The sequence below is a fragment of the Neophocaena asiaeorientalis genome, unplaced genomic scaffold, assembly GCF_003031525.2.
Source record: "Neophocaena asiaeorientalis asiaeorientalis breed wild unplaced genomic scaffold, Neophocaena_asiaeorientalis_V1.1 scaffold138, whole genome shotgun sequence".
NCBI classification, from domain to species: domain Eukaryota; kingdom Metazoa; phylum Chordata; class Mammalia; order Artiodactyla; family Phocoenidae; genus Neophocaena; species Neophocaena asiaeorientalis.
The window spans coordinates 4,874,986-4,897,234 of record NW_020172632.1 but is presented as its reverse complement, the minus strand read 5'-3'; the positions used below and the strand labels follow the sequence as shown (position 1 = coordinate 4,897,234).

The window sequence follows — 22,249 nt, the reverse complement described above, 5'->3', positions numbered from 1 at the left end:
CGCTTTGCTGGCTATAGAGGTCATTGTACATAAAGGAGATGCTGCTGCACAAGCACCAAAGGCCTGTGAAGTACTTGCATATCGACCACGGCCCTAGTCTTTCCTGTCGCTGGCCCCTCCCCTGGCCTCCACCCAAACGGGCTGGATTCCAAGATTGCTCCTACCCCTCCATCTGGGGGAGGGCGAGGACAGCCTCACTGCTCTGCCATGGAGTCTTGTAACCCCTTAACCCCTGGGTAGCAACTGCTTGCAGCTTGCCCCAGCCCCCAGTTGCACCATTTCTAGATGTGCCTTTAAAAGATAGAACTGTAAGGGATGGGAAGACTCGAGTGTGGTCTGGACACCCCGCCACACCCCCTGCTTAGGGTGGGGGCAGGGTCCTGTGACTCCAGTTGGCCAGTGGCAGCCTATCCCACACAACTCAGTTTACCCCCTCAGTTTGCCCTGCCTGTGCCTGTGCCTTGGTTCCTGACAGCTGCTGCACGAGCCTCCCTGCTTCTCAGAGCTCTCAGTGCAAGTTTGGTCAGGACTGTGTGGTGGGAAGTAAGGGTAGGGCTGTGTTAGGTTTGGTCCATGTACCTAAGACTGAAAGAATGTTAACTAGGAAAGAAAAAATATATATATATGTGTATATATGTTATGTAGCTGATTTTATTTAAGAAACTAGGTCTAATTAACTCATTGTAGGGGATTTACACTCTCCTCACAAAGTAACCATCAAAGTCCTAAACAAAAGCCCTGCTGCTCCCTGTCACTTTTTAAAGCCAGAGTGGCAGTAACATTTGTTAATTGACAGAAACTGCTGCTACGGCTTCCTCTAGAGACAGGGCAGGGGAAGCCTTGCCTCTCATCACCTAGGGAAATCCCTTCGTTTCTTCCCAAGAAATTCTCCTTTGGCTTTGTTTTTCTGAATGGATGGAAATAATGGAGGGATTTATAGTTGCAACAGATTTAATGTTCAAAACTGCAATATTCTACATCTCTTAGAAATAAACTTTAATAACGCATCTTTTTACCCCCTTTTTTTGAAGCATTAAGTTCAACAAAGCATTCCTGAAGATAATTTTTTAAGGCTTTATGTAAAGCAGATACATTCAACTTACTGATCACTATAGTATCGCAAATGCACAGCTCGGGGATTGAGCTTTTGTGTGTGTGTCTTTTTCTGGGATGGAGCCAAACCATGCTTCCCTGCCCTTAAGAGCAGAGCTTATAGTGGGTAACAGAGCAGGGACAACAAATAACTTTTCTGAGAGCTTGCTGGCCAGTCTTACCTATCAGAGTGAACTACCAAAAATTCCATTGATGTGAGCCTTAACCCTTAAATGCAGTCATATCTATATGTCATACAAGCAGCCATCTAGAATGAAAAGGAGGGTTGTTAGCCCTCCTAAGGTGGCCTAGAGCAAAGAGGGGTGGCAAAGAGGGTTCCTGACTCAACCTAGTCTTCCCCGCAGGGTTTGCACCCAACTCACCAGTGCTAAGAGGGCTTGAAGCTTCTGCCAGCCCTAGGAATTTCTAAACTCACTCCTCTGCTAGAAATTTGATAGGAAGTTTTCTGTGGCTCAGAGATTTCCCATCATAACCTGTTCAATTTCATTCTGCTTAACTGCCCTTTGCTTTTTGGAAAACAGAACTTCCAGGCTGAGAGAGGCAAGACAAAGCCGCCCACTGGACTTAGAGACTAAGGTTCTTAAAAGGCCTTTGTTTTAGCCACGGCATGCAGGGGTCACTGGCATGGGAGGAGCCTGCCCAGCTTCATCTTCTCCTAAGATTTATCCAAATGCAGCAACTCAGCATCGCAGATTAGTGACTTATGAGCAGTTGAGAACCAGCCACAACCCAAATCATTTTTAAATTTTAAAATTTCAATTTAGTGCAAGGCACATTTTCTTTTGAATTAGTGAACTGAATAAAATATGGAAGAAATTTATCTCAGAATCAGGAAGTCTAGCTCACAATTAAAGGGCAGACTAGTTTATTATTTTCCTTTCTTATAGCACTATTCTGAAACCTGCATTGTTGCTTCCCAATTTTTGAGCGTTTGTTTTCCAAATATGTGTGGGCAGCTCTTAAAAGATCTTGCCCCTTAAGTAAAGGCTACAGGGCTTCCCTGGTGGCGCAGTGGTTGAGAGTCCGCCTGCCGATGCAGGGGACACGGGTTCGTGCCCCGGTCCTGGAAGATCCCACATGCCGCAGAGCGGCTGGGCCCGTGAGCCATGGCCGCTGAGCCTGCGCGTCCGGAGCCTGTGCTCTGCAACGGGAGAGGCCACAACGGTGAGAGGCCCATGTACCGCAAAAAAAAAAAAAAAAAAAGTAAAGGCAACTGCTTTTAAGATGAAACTGTGTGGAGCTGAGACTGGTAGAAGGTAGAGGCAGGTAGCTTGCACCTGGTCCAGTTCCATCACAGATAGATTCTTCCCTTCTCTGGGCCTCAGCTTCCCAAACTCTAAAATGGGCGTTATCATTCCTATTCTGCTCCTTATCCCTTCTGGCTACATTACAATCCTCCAAATCCCATTACTGTCATTATTAAAATTATTTTAGCATTATTATTAAAATAGAAACCACCGTCACAAACTTACTCTAGAAACAGTGTTAAGCAGATTGCTTGCTTGTTGTCTGAAATGCATTAAATGCATAAATTATTCCCCAGATGACTATTTATGATAGAAGTAAATTCAGTTGGAAATTCTGAGCTCACCAGCATTCAGGAAACACTGTGCATGAGGGAAGACACTAGATGGGAACTTATACAGGGCAAAGTTGCATATTTCTGTAGCCCTAGAGTCTGGTAGGTGCTCAGATAAGAGTTGATAAAAAGAAATGGAGAAACTACATTGCCGAGCATTTGGTAAGAATTTAGTTTTTAAAAATTTAATGTTACCAGAATGGCAATTTCTGTTCCTCTTTATAAGGATCTCTGTATCTCAATCTAAGTTTACATTATAGAAGAATCTGCCTTATTTAGAAATGTGATGTTTCAGTTCTATACCACATACAGTGTATAAAAACAAAAATGAAACGAGGGAAAACAGTGAACTAGCTTTGGCTATTTTATGCCCAATTCCACAAGATGATTTTACTAAACATAAAGGACATTTTATGCAATTGAGAATGGACCTGACTGTGCAGGGCCAGAGTAGGGGAATTTAAAAGTTTGCACTGATCCCAAAAGGTATGTATAACTGCAAGATCTATTTAGGTGGCAGGAAGAAAGGTAACTTCTCTAGGAGGACAGGACCAAGGGAGCCAGCTCCTACAGAAGCTCCAATTTATATTTAGACCAAGCTAGATGTTACACCCAAATACCTACTACTAGTATTATTAATCCTGTTATTAACAAGTGCATCCTGTGCCTGTCAGGTTTGGGGGGTGACAGTCCAAGGGCTCGGTCCTTACAAGTTGGTGTTCGGTGGGCTCCCATTCTTTTCTTGCCTTAGAAGCTCCAAGTCTACGGGAAAGGTCACAATCCCAGCTCTCTGCAGCCACCATCAGCGAAGGCTGTGGAGAGGCAGCCTGTTGATTTCCCCCACCACGGAAGAGAATTAACCTAGCTAGACACACTTGGGCCTCAGAAAACAGCTGTTGCCCTAAACGTAGTTCCACAGCCTGTAATTGCCAAGTGCTAAGCCCAGCTCCAGCCACTGAGGAGCAGCCTCTCACTGTCTCAGAGGCCCGCACTAGCTTCCAGGGGCTTCTTGGAGTTGTGCTTTCACTGAAGAGGGACCAACCTCTCGCTTGGCCTGGGTGTTTAGAAGATGCCAGTGCCAAGGAAGTGAGTTGCCCTAGAGCAGTGTTTTTCAAACTGTGGGTTGTGAAATCTATTTGGTCTGTGACCAAAATAAATTCTTAATGAAGGAGAAAATGATCAGAGTGCATCACATATATTATCTGGTAAACCAAATAATATTATTTGGTAAATAATTTGGTAAATCAAATCTTGGCTTCTAATACCACTTCCTCTTAAAAAAACAAAAAACAAAAAACAAACAGGCTGATTCCAAGGCTGGGACAGGGTTAGCCCAAGATGGCCCTGGGGCATCTTGTTAGGCCAGAAAAGGAAGTGTTCAGAAAAATGTTAGGAGCATGTCACAAGGATGTGGGAGCTCACCTGAAGGGGTTCTCTCTGGCCAAAGCTGAGACCATTTGAGCACCAAAATAATGAATTAGAACCATTCAAAAAGTAATCCCAAGTCCACAATGAAAACTAATTACATGAATAAATAAGAAAGAAGGGCTTTTGCTTATAGATAATCAAGTGCAACTGATAAAGGTAGAGGACGTGCTGGAATTGAGAAATCATTTGTAGCCATTATAGTAAAAGATCAAGAGATCAATTCAGACAGGAAACATCAGAGAATGCTAACTCGTAAGGGGAAATTTCAGTGAGCAAGATAATCTGCAAGTATCTCTAGACATATTGGTTATTTGTTCCAAAGGGGAAAATATACAGTGGACAAACTGGACCACACCTTGACCAGGTGATGAAAATTTACCATCAGTGAGGGGCAGAAGGACATTAAGTGACCCCTGATGTGGGTCACTTAAGTGACCCCTGTTGTGTCCTAAGAAGGACACAACATCACTTAGGGAGGATTCTGGCCAACAATGCGTAATTCACCTAATTATGAGGAAATACCAACTGAATGCAAAATGAGGCATTTTCTATTAAGAAATGAGTAGTTGGGGGAACCTTATTCACCAAAAATACTAATGACATAAAAGATAAAGGTGAATCATGACAGCAACTTACCATGTCTGTCTTATCATGCTGGAAGCTTCACTGGAGGGGAAAGATGCTGTGAAGGACATTATTGGACAGATGCTAGGTTAAAGTATCACACCGAAGTTGAGACCTGTCCTATGGTTATGGAAGAAAATGTGCTAATTTTTAGGAAACAAATCAAGTATTTAGGGATAAAGGGCTATGATGTATGCAACTTACTCTCAAGTGCCTCAGTTTTTTATGGAGAGAGAAAAGGAAAGGAACACTGATAAAGCAAATGAGTTAATCTGTGAACAATAGCTGAATCTGGGTAAAGCATACGTAGGTGGTGGTGGTGGTGGACTTTTTAACTTGCCACTTTCCTGGAAGTTTAAATTATTTCTCAATAAAATATTTTTTTAAATACCTATAGTGTAGAGAATTCCCTGGTGGTCCAGTGGTTAGGACTCTGCACTTTCACTGCCAGGGCCCAGGTTCGATTCCCTGGTCAGGGAACTAAGATCCTGCAAGCGGCAGGGCATGGCATGGCATAAAGTAAAATACCTCTAGTGTATATTATAACTAAAAATGTCTTGGGTATATTCTGTCAGCTTTCACAGAAAGGCCCGATTCAGTGTCTCATCCACTCTGGCAGATCTTGAGAGATCCTGTAATTGGCTCTACTATCCAGGTGACCTCATTTACACTGAGTCGCCCTTCCGTGAATAGAAGAGAGATAATCCTTTGGGTCTTTGATTCACTTCAATAAATAATCTAGTAAAAACAAAAAATCTAAGTGTGACTCCTCCTTGAAGTTGCTGTGATGTAACTGGGACAAGATCAGCGTGAAACTGTCCTTTTTATATCCATCCTATACAAAGAGTTCAAGACTGACGCTTCATTTTTTATTTCCCCTCTGCCCTCCCACCCCACCCTTGGTGATGGCTGTACCCATCTGAACATTTCTGAGCACAAGACCAAAAGTAAGTCTTAAAACAGAGGAGCAGAACTCTTGTCTAAACAGTAACAGAAGGGGATTAGCTGCAAGAATAGCGTAACTGTGGTGCAGTAACAGAAGCTGCCTCCAAACCCCCACCCCACCCCCTCCCCTTTTAATAGTGTTAACAAAATCTTAATTTTCCAGTTCTAAAGTGCAAATGATTTGGGTATGACTGCTGTTGCAACAGGTCTGAACAGAAAAAAATGAAGTCCTCTCTGTCTATGCGATGTTTTCCAGAATATAAAAGATGAGTTCCATGACGATGGGGCCCTCACTGAGCTGGCAGGCCCCTCCATGGATCACCGGCACCAAAGCGCTGTCCAGATCGTTCATGTACTGCGAGGGAAGGGGCTGGCCATTGCTCCCTGCTTGATAGCCAACCTACACCGCAGAAAGAAGGGGAGGAGAGGTTACTGGACAGAGAAGATCTCTCCCGAGGGCTGAGGGCCAAGGAGGCTGAGCAGGAAAGGAGATGTCCTTCTTGACCAGGGGCTAGAACTGGTGGTAGACACAAACTTCTCCTTCTCTTCCCTGAATTGTCACTTACCATCCTATCATTCATCCTGCCTCTACCACATGATAGCTGTGAGACCTTGGGCCAGACACTTAATCTGTTAGCGTCTTAGTTTCCCAGGAAGGGGGGACGGGGCATAGAGAGGTATGGAATGTCAGCAGTAATACGTAAACCTTTGGTTGTGAAAATTAAAACGAGAAATATACTGGGTAAACTCCCTAACACAACAGGAACTGAACACTTGTTCTTCCATCCATTCTTCCACACACCATCTTCTGAACACCTACAAACACAGGAATTCAAGGATGAATGTAAACAGGGCCCCTGCCCTCGACAGCCCTACACATTTAGCAGAAAAATGTTTGTTCTTAAATTGTTTTATGTGCGGTAATTCTCCAGCCAGATTTTCAGTACCATTTGAGAAAGAACCGTAATACCTCATTTGTATTACCTTGACATGCTTAGTACAGCACTGGGCAAGACCTTTAGTAGAAAATAACTATATCTGTTGACTGATGACTAGTCAGGAAATGCAGCCAAACATATAACCTTTCACATTTTCCCTGATAATGACATAACTCTGCATCAAAGCAGGAACACTGGGACATGTCACATGGATCTAAAATCCAAAAGAAATGTAGGGAGATTAGAGTGCTAGGCCACAGGAGAGAGACACTGGGAAAGGAAGTGGGGGCAGGGTGCACTAAGACTGGATTGTGACTACAAACAGCATACAAAAAGGTTAATAAGTAAGACAGGGAGGGAAGCCCGGCCACAGGAGACCTGAACTGACAGGAAACCCAATGGGGAAATAGTTCAAGTCCTAGCCACTAACTAGCTTGGAAATGTTGCCAGTAAGGGGTGGGAGCTGCAGAGGCCAGTCGGCAGAAGTCTTCTGTAGTTTAAGAAAATGACAGGATATGGGACGGCTTAGGACCTGCTCTCTAAAGGAGGCAGAATGATTCCCAAAGGGCGGGGCTGGGGAGTCTCAAAGGCTGGCCCTGATGTCATTCACACCGGAGGTGGCTGGTCCTCACACACACTTCTTAGCCCACACTAAAAAGAAAAGTCCTTGCAAGAATTCAGGGGAGGAAGCCAGAGAGTTCCAGTGGTTCAGAGAGTCTGACCAAGCAGCACATCCAGCTGTATTACCAACAGAGGGAAGGCTAAATACTATATCTGGTCAGGCCCAAGGTCCAGAGACTTATACTCTCTGGGTTGCAGCAGGAAAACTCACATGTCAGAAAACAGACACTGCCCAAGGCCCGCTTCAAAGGCTGAGACCCTTTACCTGATCTGAGTCAAGTGTCACACGTAGTCCCAGTTTAGTCATTCCATCTTCCTTCAGAAGCTTCAGGTGGGGACACAGAGCAAGACAAAAAGCCTTGGCAACGTGCTCGGTCAGTCGGCTGTGATCTGCGGGATCACTCAGGCAACTGTGCTGGTCATCATTTTCTAGGAAGAACACCTGGTCCCCAAACAAAAGAGACTTTTAAACTTGTGCCTAGGAGATGTAGGAAGAAATGAGTACACCAACTCACGTGTATGAGCAACCTGATTCCCTAAGATGTGCAGGAAGACCTCGGACACCACGAGGTCCTTGGGCCAAGAAAAGTAGGGCACTGACATCTTACATCTAAGAGACAGCCTCTGCCTCTCACAGTCTCTGCATCCACAAAATGGTAGCTGCTATCTGCCTATCTAGCTGAAAGCCATGGCCATGGTCATAATGGTATGTTCTACGCAGAACTGGGAATGGCTTACATTTTGCACTGTAAACTTGTAAAAGGAATCCCTAATATGTGGACAACTTTCTAAGAGAACGGACCTTATAGATCATGTCACCCAACACCTTCATATTACTGATTACTCATAGAAGGGAGGTGACTTGCTCAGGGCCTAGACCAGAATCTGCCTCTTATCACAGACAGTTTTTCCCACCACATGGCTCTGCCACTGCTGAGGCCAGAGTTGTGTCAGTGTCCTTGAACTGAGCACTGCACTGGGCGCAAGCAGAAGCATAGCAGATTTGGAACTGAGACTTGAGTCCTAGTCACATAGAGGAGGGTCATGAGCAAGTCCTTTAGCTTATTAATGCCCGGTTTGCCTCTGTAAAATGGGAAGCACCTATTCTCTCTGGTTATTATAAAAATTAAATGATATAAAAGCAAAACGTAAAAGATACAGATACGTAAATACACAATGCTTCTATATACCACGCCCTAGCTTACTGCTCAAGCAGTGGCTTATACTAAGAATACTGCAAAGGGGCCACTCTGAAGCCCTACGCCCGATGCACTAGTGAGAATGGCAGCATGAAACGATGGAAGGAGCTCTGGAGTGGGACTCAGGAGACTTCTGGCCCTGGCTCTGCCAGCAACCAGCATTAGGCAAGTCACAAGTCACCCGGCCTCTCTGAGACTGTTTACTCATTATGTAATTTCTCATTTCTCATCTCCCTACCTCAGTTGGTTACTAGGGAGCAAAAAGGAGGAAACACAGGTCAAACTACTTTGTAAGCAATAAAGACATTTACATGTTCCAGACCCTGCACTACTCAAAATATATCAAAGGGATGATCATTACAAAGCAAGCAGATAAAACCACTCAGCCACATATGAAAACACCAAGCATGGCATGAAAGATAAGTCACTTGGAACAACAGCTCAAGAACTGAAGAACCTCTAGTCTATGTGTTGTCAGGAACCAGCTAGTAAACTTGGGTAAGGCATTTAACCTCCCTTGGCCTCAGTTACCCTGTGTGTAAAATGGAAAAGGTAGAAGTCAAAGAACTTCTTAGATTTAAAAAAAAAAATAAGATTTTTAAAGCTGCCAGAAATCCTAGAGATCTTATCATTTAATACTTTATTTTATAGACAAGTATAAATAAGGTTCAAGAGAAGTTGAGACATAGGACCTACCTGTTTACTCTCAGAAAATAAACTTTCTGATTTGTCTGATTTGTCTGACATGTACACATATACAGGGTTTCTGCCCTGTCCTCTCATTCCCAAGTTAGCCTCTAACACAGCTTTCATGTTAAGGAACAATACAGTGGAAAAGAGCTTAGGAGTTGGCCAGATCTGGGTTTGAATCAGGACTCAGCCATTACTTAGTCGCCATGTAATCTTGGACAAGTTAGTTTCTGAGCTTTAGTTTTCTTATTGGTGAGATAAGTCTATTTTTTAAAGACTGTGTTATCCAAGACAGTTATAACTACAGCATAACCAGCCCAGCTTTCTGAAGAATCCAGCAAAGATGGTATGCACCCTTCAGAGATACACCCTTCTTGAGTTCCAACGTGAACAAATCTCTCAACACTAGCTCATCGGGAGGAGATGTCTGACTGCTGCAGGCCGCACTTTGTGCATTTCTTCCTAGTGAGCTAAGACAGACCAGAGAGAATTGGAGTATAGAAGGTCAACAGAGAGATTTTATTTATTTATTTTTCTTATCCTCCAGAATCAGCCCAGAATGTGTCTCTGGGCCGAGCAAAAGTTGTCTTCAAAGGAGGTCAAGGATGCCAAGTTTCATTTCCTTACCTCTGTCCATCTGATGACTTTTCCATTTGCTTTATACTCTGATCCATGGAATATCTTCACACTTGTTATAGACTCCATGGACTTCCCATCTATGGGACTTATGACACTAAAACAGAGACAAAAGGAAAGAGATGGAAGCAGCTCAAAGTTAGAAGAACCACTTCTCTTGTCAAGTCTTTTGACTAATTACACTGGGTGCCTTGCTGAACACGTGTGTAAAACATCATAAAAGAAGAAGCCACTGCACAAAAATGTACATGAACAGAGCTCTCAGGGAAGGGCCTATGCACTGAAATAATTCAGGGAACACACATATGACAAAGGAGTCCTGATTCCAGGAGCTGGTTATTTAATGTAAAGAAACTTCCTGCTCTCTTCCTCCAGTATTCCTCCCTTCAGTGACTGCACAGCCCCACCCGATGCTGCTCTCCCCTGGCTTTGCCACAGCACTCCGCTCCTGACTGTGACAACACTCATCACATCATACTCTCCAGACGTCTGCGTATTTGCCTCACAAATGAACTTCCGAAAGGGAGGGTATACGATATACTCACCTCTGTGTGCTACATTTCCAGGTCTGACACACTGCTTGGAATGTAGGCAGTTAATAAGTATTTATTGATTAAAGGAATTATTTGACCAAGTATGTTAATTATGACAGTGCTGGTGTGAACTGATGAACATGTATCTATATTATCTATCACAACAAACTCCCTTCAGTGCTACATTATCACTTCTAGATTCCTGAATAGAAAGGCCACATTTTATGGTCGTGCCCTCTCCAAAATATAGCAAGTATAAATATGTGGAGATACATACTCATTCCAATGAGGATTCCAAATAATTGTCGCAAAGATTCCAAACTTTTCCTAACAATTTTCAAACCTGTTTATATTTTTGAATCTCTATGTACAAAAGGTCAAATTTAACCTAAATTGGGATTCGCTTCATTTGATGAATTAAAATTATTTAACCATTGTTAAGATTAACTTCTAACTCATCAGAGAATGTCAAAAATAGAGCAGCCTCAGTTGATTAACACTCTTTTGAGAAAGGCTACCCTGACACAGTGGAACAAGCTGGAAAACATTCAGTCTACACACTACAAACTAAACTCCTGGGTTCAAGAGTCTTCCCTGACTAGTTCTTGTCCTTTTTTCTAAGATGCTGCCACTGGCACGTGTTGTAGGAAAGGGCAACCTACTTGTTGTTAGCTACCAATCCCTTAAGGCATCAGATTTTCAGTTTATCAACTTTTTTGTCCTAATAACCATGGAATTTGTTGTGACAGATAATATAGACACTTGTTCATCAGTTCACACCATCAACCTAATAACCAAATCTAATAGAGAATTAAACACAAATTGATTTTGAAATTTTCCAGGAAGTATGGGAAGATAAAGGGTTTTTTGTAAAGTAGGCAAACACACTCATTGATTTAGAAATTGCTTCCTTTTGTTCAATAACAAAGGTTTTAAAACCATTTCTTAAAAAATCTTGTTGTAAATGCCCTCTACCTGCCTTTGCTTCTGCTAGTCCCTCAGACTGGAATGCCCACTCTGCCACGGCTATGCAGCAAATGTCTACTCATCTTACCAGACTCAGCTCAAGCAGCAGCCATTCCTCTAGGAAGTCATTCCCGAATACTGCCCGACCACCTCTACCAAGTTCCTCATTTCTTTTTTATCTTCACTGTCTCCTATAGAGTTTTCTATGAGCGTCTTCCGAACTTTGGTGGACTTATTTATAACTATCTTCAAAACCAGAGTAAGTCACCTGTCAGCAAGGATCACGTGGACTTCATTTTTGTATTTTCAGAAGCCCACACATAGTTATTGCCTGAAGGATGAATGGGAGAAAGCTTAATACAATGAAGTATGACATATTTATTCAATTAATCAGTTTTTTAAAGAACCTACTTGGGGGACTTCCCTGGTGACGCAGTGGTTGGGAATCCGCCTGCCAATACAGGGAACACGGTTTCGAGCCCTGGTCTGGGAAGATCCCATATGCCGCGGAGCTACTAAGCCTGCGCTCTAGAGCCTGCAAGACACAACTGTTGAGCCCGAGTGCCACAACTACTGAAGCCTGCGCCTAGAGCCCATGCTCCGCAACAAGAGAAGCCACTGCAATGAAAAGCCCGCACATGGCAGCGAAGAGCGGCCCCTGCTCTCCACAACTAAAGAAAGCCTACACGCAGCAACGAAGACCCAAACGCAGCCAAAAATAAATAAATAATTTTTTTAAAAAAGAACTGCTTGGTGCTGGACAGTGTTTTAGGTGCTGGTGACACAGAAGTAAATAAACTAGCAAAAATTTCTGCCCTCATGGAGCTTACATCCCAGGGGCAATATAATAAAATAAATAAGTAACAATATATGTTAGAGAGTTATAGGTGCTCTTAAATATAATTCAGGGGAGGGAAGAAATGTGTATGAGAGGCTTATAATGTAGTAGGCTGGCCAGGGAAGGCCTTATTGAGAAAGTGACATTTTAGAAAAAACTTGAAGCAGGGAGGGAGCAACTCGTGGCTATACAGGAACAGGGTATAAGTTGAGAAAACAGAAGGTACAAAGGTCTGAGGGCAGAAGCACAGCTGATGTATTTGAGCAAGAAGCTAGGTGTTGCTTCTGAGAAGTGGGCGGAGGGTGGCTATATAGGAACAGGGTATAAGTTGAGAAAACAGAAGGTACAAAGGTCTGAGGGCAGAAGCACAGCTGATGTATTCGTGCAAGAAGCCAGGTGTTGCTTCTGAGAAGTGGGCGGAGGGATTGTGTAAGGCCTTGTATGTCGTAAAAGACTTTGGCTTTTACCCTGAATGACACTGGAAGCCAGTGGTGGGTTTTGAGCAAAGAAGTGACAATGCTCTGGCTGCTGTACTGGAAATTGATTAGGCTGGGGGGAAGGAGGAGGCCAAGACTAGAAACAATGAAACCAGTTAGGAGGCGACTGCAATAATGCAGACCAAATGATGGCAGCAGGGGTAGTGAGAAGTAGTACGATTCTGGAAATATTTTAAAGTAAAGCTAACAGGATTTACTGTTGGACTAGGTGGTAGGGTGTGAGACAAAAGCGTCAAAGATGACTCCAAGGTTTGGGCTTAAACCATCAGAATAGAGTTGCCATGTACTAGAGAAGAGTATAGGATTTGAAGCCCAAGGAGGTGGTTTTCAGTCCTAGCCCTGCCACTTCCTAGCTTTATGGAGTCATTTATCCTTTTGGTGTTTATTTACTCACCTGTAATACAGAAATAACAATACTAGTTGTTAAATGAAACAAAATTAGCAAAAGTGCTTTGTAAACCAAAAAAGGCTTAGGTTTTACTATTATCTCAAAAACTTTAAAGGGATTGTTTTGTTTCATCAACTCCTTCCCTCCTCCTCCCTTCAAAAATATGCACAGAAACTCCTTCAGAAATTAAGCCAAGAAACCAGAAATTTTAAATTCCATGTTACGATACAAAGCAGTCCTTTCTTCTTAGGCAGGGCTTTCAGTAAAGTTATAAAACACCAGTATAGACCAAACCCAGAGCCTAGCCCATAACGAAATGCCACAAGGGGGGAAGGTCGCCGCATTTACCCCTTGTTGACATTCTTGTCGTCATCCACCCACTGGATGTGGATGTGCTCCTGGGGATCCTCGGCATCTGCCTTGCCACAGGTGACGGTGAAGTCCTTCATCTCCCGCAGCGCCTGCCTCAGGGCATCCATGTTCTCTGCAGTGATCTGGACCATAACGCCATCTGAGAATCAGCACCAAGACAATACAGATGGAAACAATGCAAAGCCAGGTAGAAGGGCAGGTGAAACCCTGTACCTGGCATCTAGCAAATCCCTCTAGGATTAAATGTAAGACTCTGTTCTGTTTTCTGAAGCTGACAGATACAAAGAGGTTTTGTTCTTTGAGCTGAACCTCTTACTCATTGAAAGTGTTATGAGGAGCAAATGCCAAGATGGATGGATTCTGCTTCAAACGCTTGCCTGTTGACTTCACTTCAGGCACAACAAAGTTTGTCCTGAGACTGCTCAAAGGGAAAACTTACACATGGTCACGTCCCTCTTTTGGACACACAGAGGATTTTGTTCGTATTTCCACTGATGCATCTATCATGCTCTGATCATATTTATTCGCTTGCATCTCTCGCCTTACTATGACTGCATACAGTGAAAGCCAGTAAGTGTTTGTTAAATAAATCACTGAATAAACAACAGCAGTGGGATGGGGAATAAATCCATTTATTGACTAGCAATAAGGCAAACCTACCACATGTGTTTTATATGGGCTACCATGTAGCCAACAGATGATAACTATTTTGGGGCTGCTACCTACTGGAGTCAAAGGCAAATACTGAAATTAAGGGAGAAAGTTGTCACATGCTGAGCAATTACCCTGCTTCGTTGACACAAAATTTTCTCAGCTAAGATAATTTCTAAAGAGCTTCAATAAAAATTTCATAAATAGGCAGCTAATTACTCTACTGACACACACACACACACACACACACACACACACACAATGAAGTGTAAGGCCTAAGAAATTCCCAACCCAAAGACATAAATATAACTTTTAAATACATTGCTTTGCATTTGTAAGAATCTGTGTCAGTTCAATTTATCATTTTGACAATACTGAAGGGGTGCTTTTTAATCACCTTGTAAAGACACAATTTCAAAGGCAGTCAATATTTGATCACATAGGCATTAATTAGTCATTTAAGACCAAAGAACTGCTTAGCTCCTAGATTTCTTAATTTCTTAATAGAGTGTTTCTGCTATGTAGTATAATAGCATACTTTGCTCTTCACTTGCTGTTTTATTAAGTTTACCAATAGAGGAGATCAAAGTCAGTAAGATTACCTATGTATTTCAGTTAACACAATGGAATCTACCCTCAGGAAAAACTGCCCTTAGGGTGCTGGAGTGAGCTACTGTGGAAATGAAAACCTGTCATTGTGTGTGCAGACTATATTTTCCAAAGATGACCACTATATGTCCCGTCTCACATGCTTTTCTACAATGCTACCTTTCCATTTCCCCATCAAGAAATGGAGTCTAACTTCTCTCCCTTTGAGCAGGCTTATGACCACTTCCAACACTAGAGGATGGTAGAAATGACACTGTGTGACTTTCAAGGCTGGGTCATAAAAACCAGTGCAGCTGCTGCCTTGTGCTGGAGCACTTGTGCTTGGGTGTTCTGAGCCACCATGTAAGTCCAACTATCCCAAGGCTGCATGCTAAGGAGTCCGATGATAAGGACTCTGGTCATTACTCCTAGTCTTTAAATCATCCCAGCAAAGGCCCCAGACTTGTGAATCAAAAAACTTTCAGATAATTCTAGCTCCCGGCCATCAAGTAACCACCAACCTTCAAGCTATCCCAACTGAGGCCCCAGACATCACTGAGCAGGGTCAAGCCAACCCTGCATTGCCCTGTCAAGGGCAGACCCAGAGGAATCAGTGAGCATGATAAAATAGTTATTTTGAGCCATTAAATTCTGGTTTAATTTGTTATACAACAAGAGTAAACTAGATCAAAAAAAAGTGAAGAATAGTTGACAAAGAAAATAAATATCCTGTGATAAACCATAACGGAAAAGAATATGAAAAAGAATGTGTGTGTGTGTGTGTGTGTGTGTGTGTGTGTGTATTATATCTGAATCACTTTGCTGTACAGCAGAAATTAATACATTATAAATCAACTAAACTTCAATAAAATAAATTACAAAAATCAAAGAAAATAACCAATATGCTCATTAGTCTTTCATTAAATTTCACTTAATTAACTTTTCACGTCAATTATAGCAAACCAGCAGCAGATGAATCCCACTCTGTACACCAAATGGTGATTGCAGCATTCTTGTGGGTAATTGGGGCTGAACTTCATCTACATATTTACAGATTCACACCCAGTGATATATCTGAATTCAGACTATGACCCTTTGGGTACCTTATTCCAGAGCTCTGAAAAGCCATCTCTTAACTTTTATGTCGGTGTCCCATGATATCTCTACCACTTACTCCCTTCTTTGGAGAGCTAGGCAAACTTATGACAGTTTTAATTAGTTGTAGAGTGAGATGCTATTGAATAAATAATAGGAGTCTGAAGTCTATGGCAGGACTTCCCTGGTGGTGCAGTGGTTGGGAGTCTGCCTGCCAATGCAGGGGACATGGGTTCGAGCCCTGGTTCGGGAAGATACCACATGCCACGGAGCAACTAAGCCCTGTGCCACAACTACTGAGCCTGTGCTCTAGAGCCCACGAGCCACAACTACTTAGGCCATGTGCCACAACTACTGAAGCCCATGTGCCTAGAGCCTGTGCTCCACAACAACAGAAGCCACTGCAATGAGAAGCCCGCGCACCGCAAGGAAGAGTAGCCCCTGCTCGCCACAACTAGAGAAAGCCCACATGCAGCAACGAAGACCCAACGCAATAAATAAATACACACATACATACATACATTTATTAAAAAAAAAGGAAGTATTCAGATGAATTCATTTGTTTAGAACTGACAGGTAGCACAGATGAGACTAGCTGGAATTAGACGTCAATCCAAAAAAGAAAAAAAATGTCTATGGCAAAAGTGTCACGGCTTCCTTTTTTGTTTGTTTGTTTTGTTATGTTTTGTTTTGTTTTTTGCGGTATGCAGGCCCCTCACCGCTGCGGCCCCTTCCGCTGCGGAGCACAGGCCCCGGACACGCAGGTCCAGAGGCCATGGCCCAAGGGCCCAGCCGCTCCGTGGCATGTGGGATCCTCCCGGACCGGGGCACGAACCCACGTCTCCTGCATCAGCAGGCAGACTCCCAACCACTGCGCCACCAGGGAAGCCCAAGGCTTCCTTTAATGTCCCTTGTTTTTCAGTTGTACAGTTAGGACTGAACTAATGTACATGCAGTAAATAACTCATTCTTTACCTTCCACAATACTGGACTTGGCAAGATATCCTGAAGAGGATTTCAGAGCGCCACTGAACACAAAGAAACTGGCACCAGTCACTAAAATAGCAATAGAAATAGTTTAGTGAAGAAAGACTCTGAGTTGGAGGGGTTGAAAATAATAATGAAACATTTGGTAGTTAGGGACTCCAACCATCATCATACAGAAAACAAAAAACACCGATTCTATACACCACAATACGCAAGTAACCAATAATTCAAATACTAATGATAGCTTAGAGAATGAGGTTTTAAGATATACTCTTCCATTCTGTTTTGTGCTTCCTTCAATCAAGAAGCAAAGAAATCTTAGTGGTCATGACTAGGGCTTGGTCTGCAGCTTGTTTTTGTAAACAAAATTTTATTTGAACACAGCCATATCCATTCATTTACATATTGTCTATGGCTGTTTTTGAAGTATGATGCCAGAGTGTTGGCGACAAAGACCACAGGCCTGCAAAGACCACTATTCACAGGAAAAGTCTGCTGACCCCTGATCTAATTCATTGCTTTTTTTAGATCAAACATATTTTGAATATGGAGATATGGTTGCCAACTATTTTATTTACCAAGTGGAGCTATTAAAAAAACAAACACCTATTTAAAAGACAAACACCTCTTCATGAAAGAAAGGATATTTAATTACATTTAGCTTTATGAAAACTGCACTACACTTTTTATTTCTCCACATCTTAAACTGGACTGAGCTATTCCACCTTCCTACCCATTGGCCCTACAGTATCTCTAATGGGTAGGTGATCCAGCCTTTGTCAGAGACTCCTAGTGACAGGGAGCCCACAAAGCACAAGGCAACCATTTCTATTTCTGGATAGCTCTCAGTGTTACAGAGTGTGCTCTCAAATTGAGCCCAAATCTAGATCCTTGTAGCTTTCACCCACTGGTGCAGGTTTTGGTCTTTTGTAGCTATAGAGAGTAAGGTGAATATTGTTTCCACATAATAGAAAACCTTAAAAATAGAGATAGCTATTTTTCACTCTCTTTCAATCTGTACTTTTCCAGGTTAAACATTTATACTTTATTCAAGAGGTCTTCCTTTGACCTAGTTTCTAAACATCTCACAGGCCTTGAATCATCCTCTAAAGACCTTCTAGTTTTATCACCAATTATGTTAATGATATCCAGAACTTATTCAAATATTATAGATATGATTTGACTAATAGGGAGCATAGTGGATTTATCACCAACCTATTTTAGATAGTATATTTGAATATACATGTGCTCAGTACCTTTTACGCCTTTACTAAACAACTGATTTAAAAAATAAACTGAAGACAATGACCTACAGTATGTCTACTAGAGAAGTATTTCATAAAGCATACTAAAGAAAGCTAGTTTTAGGAGATATTCTGAGGGAAAGAAAGATTCATGGTCAAATAAATTTGGGAAGGTCTAGGCACTATCCTGCTTTTGTAAAATCACAATACACATCAGTTTGTTAAAGGCTCTGAAAAGTCCTGCAGTAAAGAAATCTGCTTAAACTTGTTTAACATAGGATTTCTCAGTCTAATATAATAAGCTAAACTTTTATTTATTTATGTGAATATTTTAAAAAACCATAGAAGCTGATAAGACACTTTAGGAAATGGCACATTGAGCAATGCTTCTTAAATTCTCATGTGTATTTGAATAACACAGCAATTGTGTTAAAACACAAATTCTGACTTAGCAGAAATGGGGTATGGAGTCTTCATCTCTAACAATCTTCTAAGTGATGAGACCACATTCTGAGTACCACCGAATCTGGAAGGCTTCCTTCAGAATCCTGTCAACCTATTAATTTAATTAACATTCTTTGGGTATGGTCATTCAAAAAGCTCTAAATCCACCTAAGCATATTCTCACCATGGGGCCTAGTCTTCTACCTTCAAATAGCAATGCTGGCTCTGTCAGTATCCTGAGGCAGTATTTTCAAGATGCTCCCCTCAATAACAGAGATCCCATTTGCAACTCTAAGTCTGGGTAGTCAACATACTCCTAAAGAATAAGCTTGGAAAGGTTAATTTAATCAAACTGTGGTCACCTATTCTGACAGTGAGTGTTATGGGGCTGACATATCCAACTCTCCAGTTCCAATCTCCAATCTTCCATTCTTATAACCTCAATCAGCTCAAACACTCACCCTTTCTGGGTTGATTGTGAATACTGATAGCCTGGGTCTGATAGTTGCCATCATCATTCTGGACACACACGAGATGAGAGTCTGCCTTCTCATTGAAGCAGGCACCTCCTGCCAGGACATGCTCATTGGACTTGTTCATGGCTTTCATCATCTGCAATCAAAGAAAGGCTAACTTTCTTATTCTGCCAAGAACGGGCATTTTTTGGTGTGTCTGACATAGCACCACTCCACAACTTCTCAAAGACAAAAGAGAATATTATTATTTAATTAAAGTGACAAAGGAGCTACCAAATAATGAAAACAAAGTGAAAAATCAGTCACGATTAATAAAAATTCACATACTTGTTGAATTCTCTCTATAGTTTATAGGTGATTTATATTACAAGCCAAACACATGACATTTTGCATTCATCTTCTTTTTATTGCTGCACTAAACGCAAGTAACTAAAATTAGTTTAGCTAATTACAATAGTTTCTCCTATCCACTGGATTCTCTGAGAATATATATACACTGAAATTCTAAGTCAAAAGAATGTCCCATATTTAAGTCTATCTTGCCTTCTTTTTCTACATCCATACAAAGGAGTGCTTTCCTCTACAAATATATGAACTCCATTATTTCTTAGTTTTATTAACTTATGTTTGATATCTTCAATGAAATCACTTACTAATATTTTGCTTTGTTCTTATAAAGAGAGTTAAGGTGATAATTCTGAACCTAACCTGGAAAAACTCATCGGCCACCACTTTGTATCTAGTAAATAAATCTGAGCTTATACCATCTTGATGCTAAAATCTGGCTTCTCGTTGAAACAGGCTAATGATAATTTATTCGTTTGTTTTTATTCCCATTTTTTCCTTCATGTCATCATCTGTTCAACTTTCTAATTCAATCTTTTTAAATGGCTTTGATCTTTTGAAAGCTCTAGTTTAAAACTTTTATTTTCTTTTACTCCCCTCTTCTTCTTACATTATAAACTGCAGTGTGAAAAACAGCAGATGAGTGCTCTGATACCTTTTATATTCTTGTATCACTATACTCAAAAAAATGTATTGAAATAAAATTCACGACATAAAATTAACCACTTTAAAGTGAACAACTCAGTGGCATTTAGTACATTCACAACGTTCTTCAACCACCACTCTTATCTAGTTCCAAAACACTTCCATCATTCATTCCAAAGTAAAATCCCTCACTCATTAACCAGTTTCTTCCCATTCCCCCCTCCAACCACCAATCTGCATTCTGTCTGTATTCTGGATATTTCATATAAATGGAACCACATAATATGTGACTACTGTGTCTGGCTTCTTTCACTTAGCATAATGTTTTGGGAGCTCATCCATGGTATAGCATATATCAATACTTCATTCCCTTTTATGGCTAAATAATATTTCATTGTGCATATACACCACAATTTGTTTAACCATCCATCCATGAATGTTTAGGCTATGTCCGCCTTTTGGCTATTGTGAATAGTGCTACTATGAAAATGTGTGTACATGTACTTGTTATGAGGACTTGTTTTCAATACTTCGGAATATATACTGGGGGTAGAATTACAGGGTCATTTGGTAATTCTATGTTTAACTTTTTGAGGAGCTGCCAAAATGTTTTTCACAGTGGATGAACGATTTAAAATTTCCACCAACAGTGTACTAGGTTTCTAATTTCTCTGCAGCCTTGTCAACACTTGTTATTTTCCACTGTTGTTGTTGTTTTTTATAGCCATCCTAGTAGGTATGAAGGAGTACCTCATTGTGGTTTTGATTTGCATTTCCCTAGTGACTGATGACATTAAGCATCTTTCAAGTGCTTGTTGGCCATTCTTCTTTGGAGAAATGTGTCTTCAAGTCCTTTGCTCGTTTTTAAATTGGATTGTTTGTCTTTTGTGTTGAGTTATAAGAGTTCTTTACGTATTCTAGATCTAGAGACCAGATCCTTATCAGATATATAGATTGCAAATATTTTCTCCCACTGTATTGGTTGTCTTTTCACTTTCTTGTTAATGTCCTTGGATGCACAAAAGGTTTTAATTTTTATTAAGTCCAATTTATGTATTTTTTTCTTTTTTTGCTTGTGCTTTTGGTGTCATATCTAAAAATCCACTGCCAAATCAAAGGTCATGAAAACTTACCCTCATGTTTTTTTCTAAGAGCTTTATGGCTTTAGCTCTTATATTTAGGTCATTGATCCATTTTGAGTTAAACTTCGTTCATGGTTTGAAGTAAGGGTACAACTTAATTCTTTTTATATGTGGATATTCAGTTGTCCTAGTACCATTTGTTGAAGACTATTCTTTCACCATTAAATAGTCTTGGCATGCTTGTCAAAATCAACTGGACATAAATGTGTGAATTTATTTCTGGGACCTTAATTCTACTCCATGCCAATACCACACTATTTTGATTACTGTAGCCTTGCAATAAGTTTTGAAATTGGGAAGTGTGTAGGTTCCAATTTTGTTCTTTCACAAGATTATTTTGGCTTCAGAGTCCCTTGCAATTCCAAATGAATTTGAATATTGGCTTTCCATTTCTACAAAAAAAAAAGGCCACTGGAATTCTGATAGGGCTTGCACTGGATCTGTAGATCACTTTGGTAGTATTGACATATTAACAACATTAAGTCTTCCAATACATGAACATGAGATGTCTTCCCATTTATTTAGGTCTTCTTCAAGTTCTTTCAACAAGTTTTATAGTTTTCAGGTTTCAAGTCTTTTACCTCCTTGGTAAATTTATTTCTCGGTACTGTATCGATACAATTCTGAGATATCATCATCTCCTGGTTTGACTTTGTTATGTTTATAACTCTTACAAAGTTAATATTTTGATATATAGCTGTATCGCCAGAGGCATCCAAACAATAATTAAATATTCCTCTCACACTAACTTTTATCAACCCATTAAAACAAACCAGTTCTATCAGGGTTTTCCAAAGATTACTTTTAAATAAGTTTTTGCAAATAAGATAAGTCGGCTAGAAGATTCCTACTTAGGGAAGTCAATAGATAGACTAATTTAGGTTCTCATTTGCAATTTACACTTGTATCACATGAGGGAAACGGCTACAATCATATACAGCAATTCTAAAAAAATATATCCATCGTTTCTTCCAAATCATTAGGCTAAAGTGGTTTCTAATTTTGTCTACATTGAACAGATTAAAAATATTTTCAGGAATTCCCTGGCAGTCCAGTGGTTAGGACTCAGCGCTCTCACTTGCAAGCCTTGGGTTCAATCCCTGGTCGGGGAACTAAGATCCCGCAAGCTGCACGGCATGGCCAAAAAAATTTTTTTTATAAATAAATATTTTTGATTCAGACATTCTGAATAAATTAGCTAGCCTCTAAGAAAATCATTTCCCTGGATGTCAATTTCAAGCCCAATGAGATTTTAAAAACTTCGT

General features: G+C 41.0%; 2 protein-coding genes across 2 annotated transcripts in view; one reads left to right on the top strand and one right to left on the bottom strand.

The window, feature by feature from the left end:
* Nucleotides 1-6,064, top strand: part of CC2D1B (coiled-coil and C2 domain containing 1B) — a 19,607-nt gene extending 13,543 nt beyond the window's left edge. Inside the window, exon 26 of the mRNA XM_024739232.1 lies at nt 5,946-6,064. The gene's annotated coding sequence lies outside the window, so the exon portion shown is untranslated. The remainder of the gene's footprint in view (nt 1-5,945) is intronic.
* Nucleotides 5,833-22,249, bottom strand: part of ZFYVE9 (zinc finger FYVE-type containing 9) — a 196,940-nt gene continuing 180,523 nt past the window's right edge. The window contains exons 14-19 of the mRNA XM_024739235.1: nt 18,838-18,988; nt 16,677-16,757; nt 13,344-13,506; nt 9,765-9,870; nt 7,514-7,690; nt 5,833-6,089 (exon numbers count right to left, since the gene is read on the bottom strand). Coding sequence (XP_024595003.1) covers nt 5,928-6,089; nt 7,514-7,690; nt 9,765-9,870; nt 13,344-13,506; nt 16,677-16,757; nt 18,838-18,988 — 840 coding nt within the window. The 3' untranslated portion in view covers nt 5,833-5,927. The remainder of the gene's footprint in view (nt 6,090-7,513; nt 7,691-9,764; nt 9,871-13,343; nt 13,507-16,676; nt 16,758-18,837; nt 18,989-22,249) is intronic.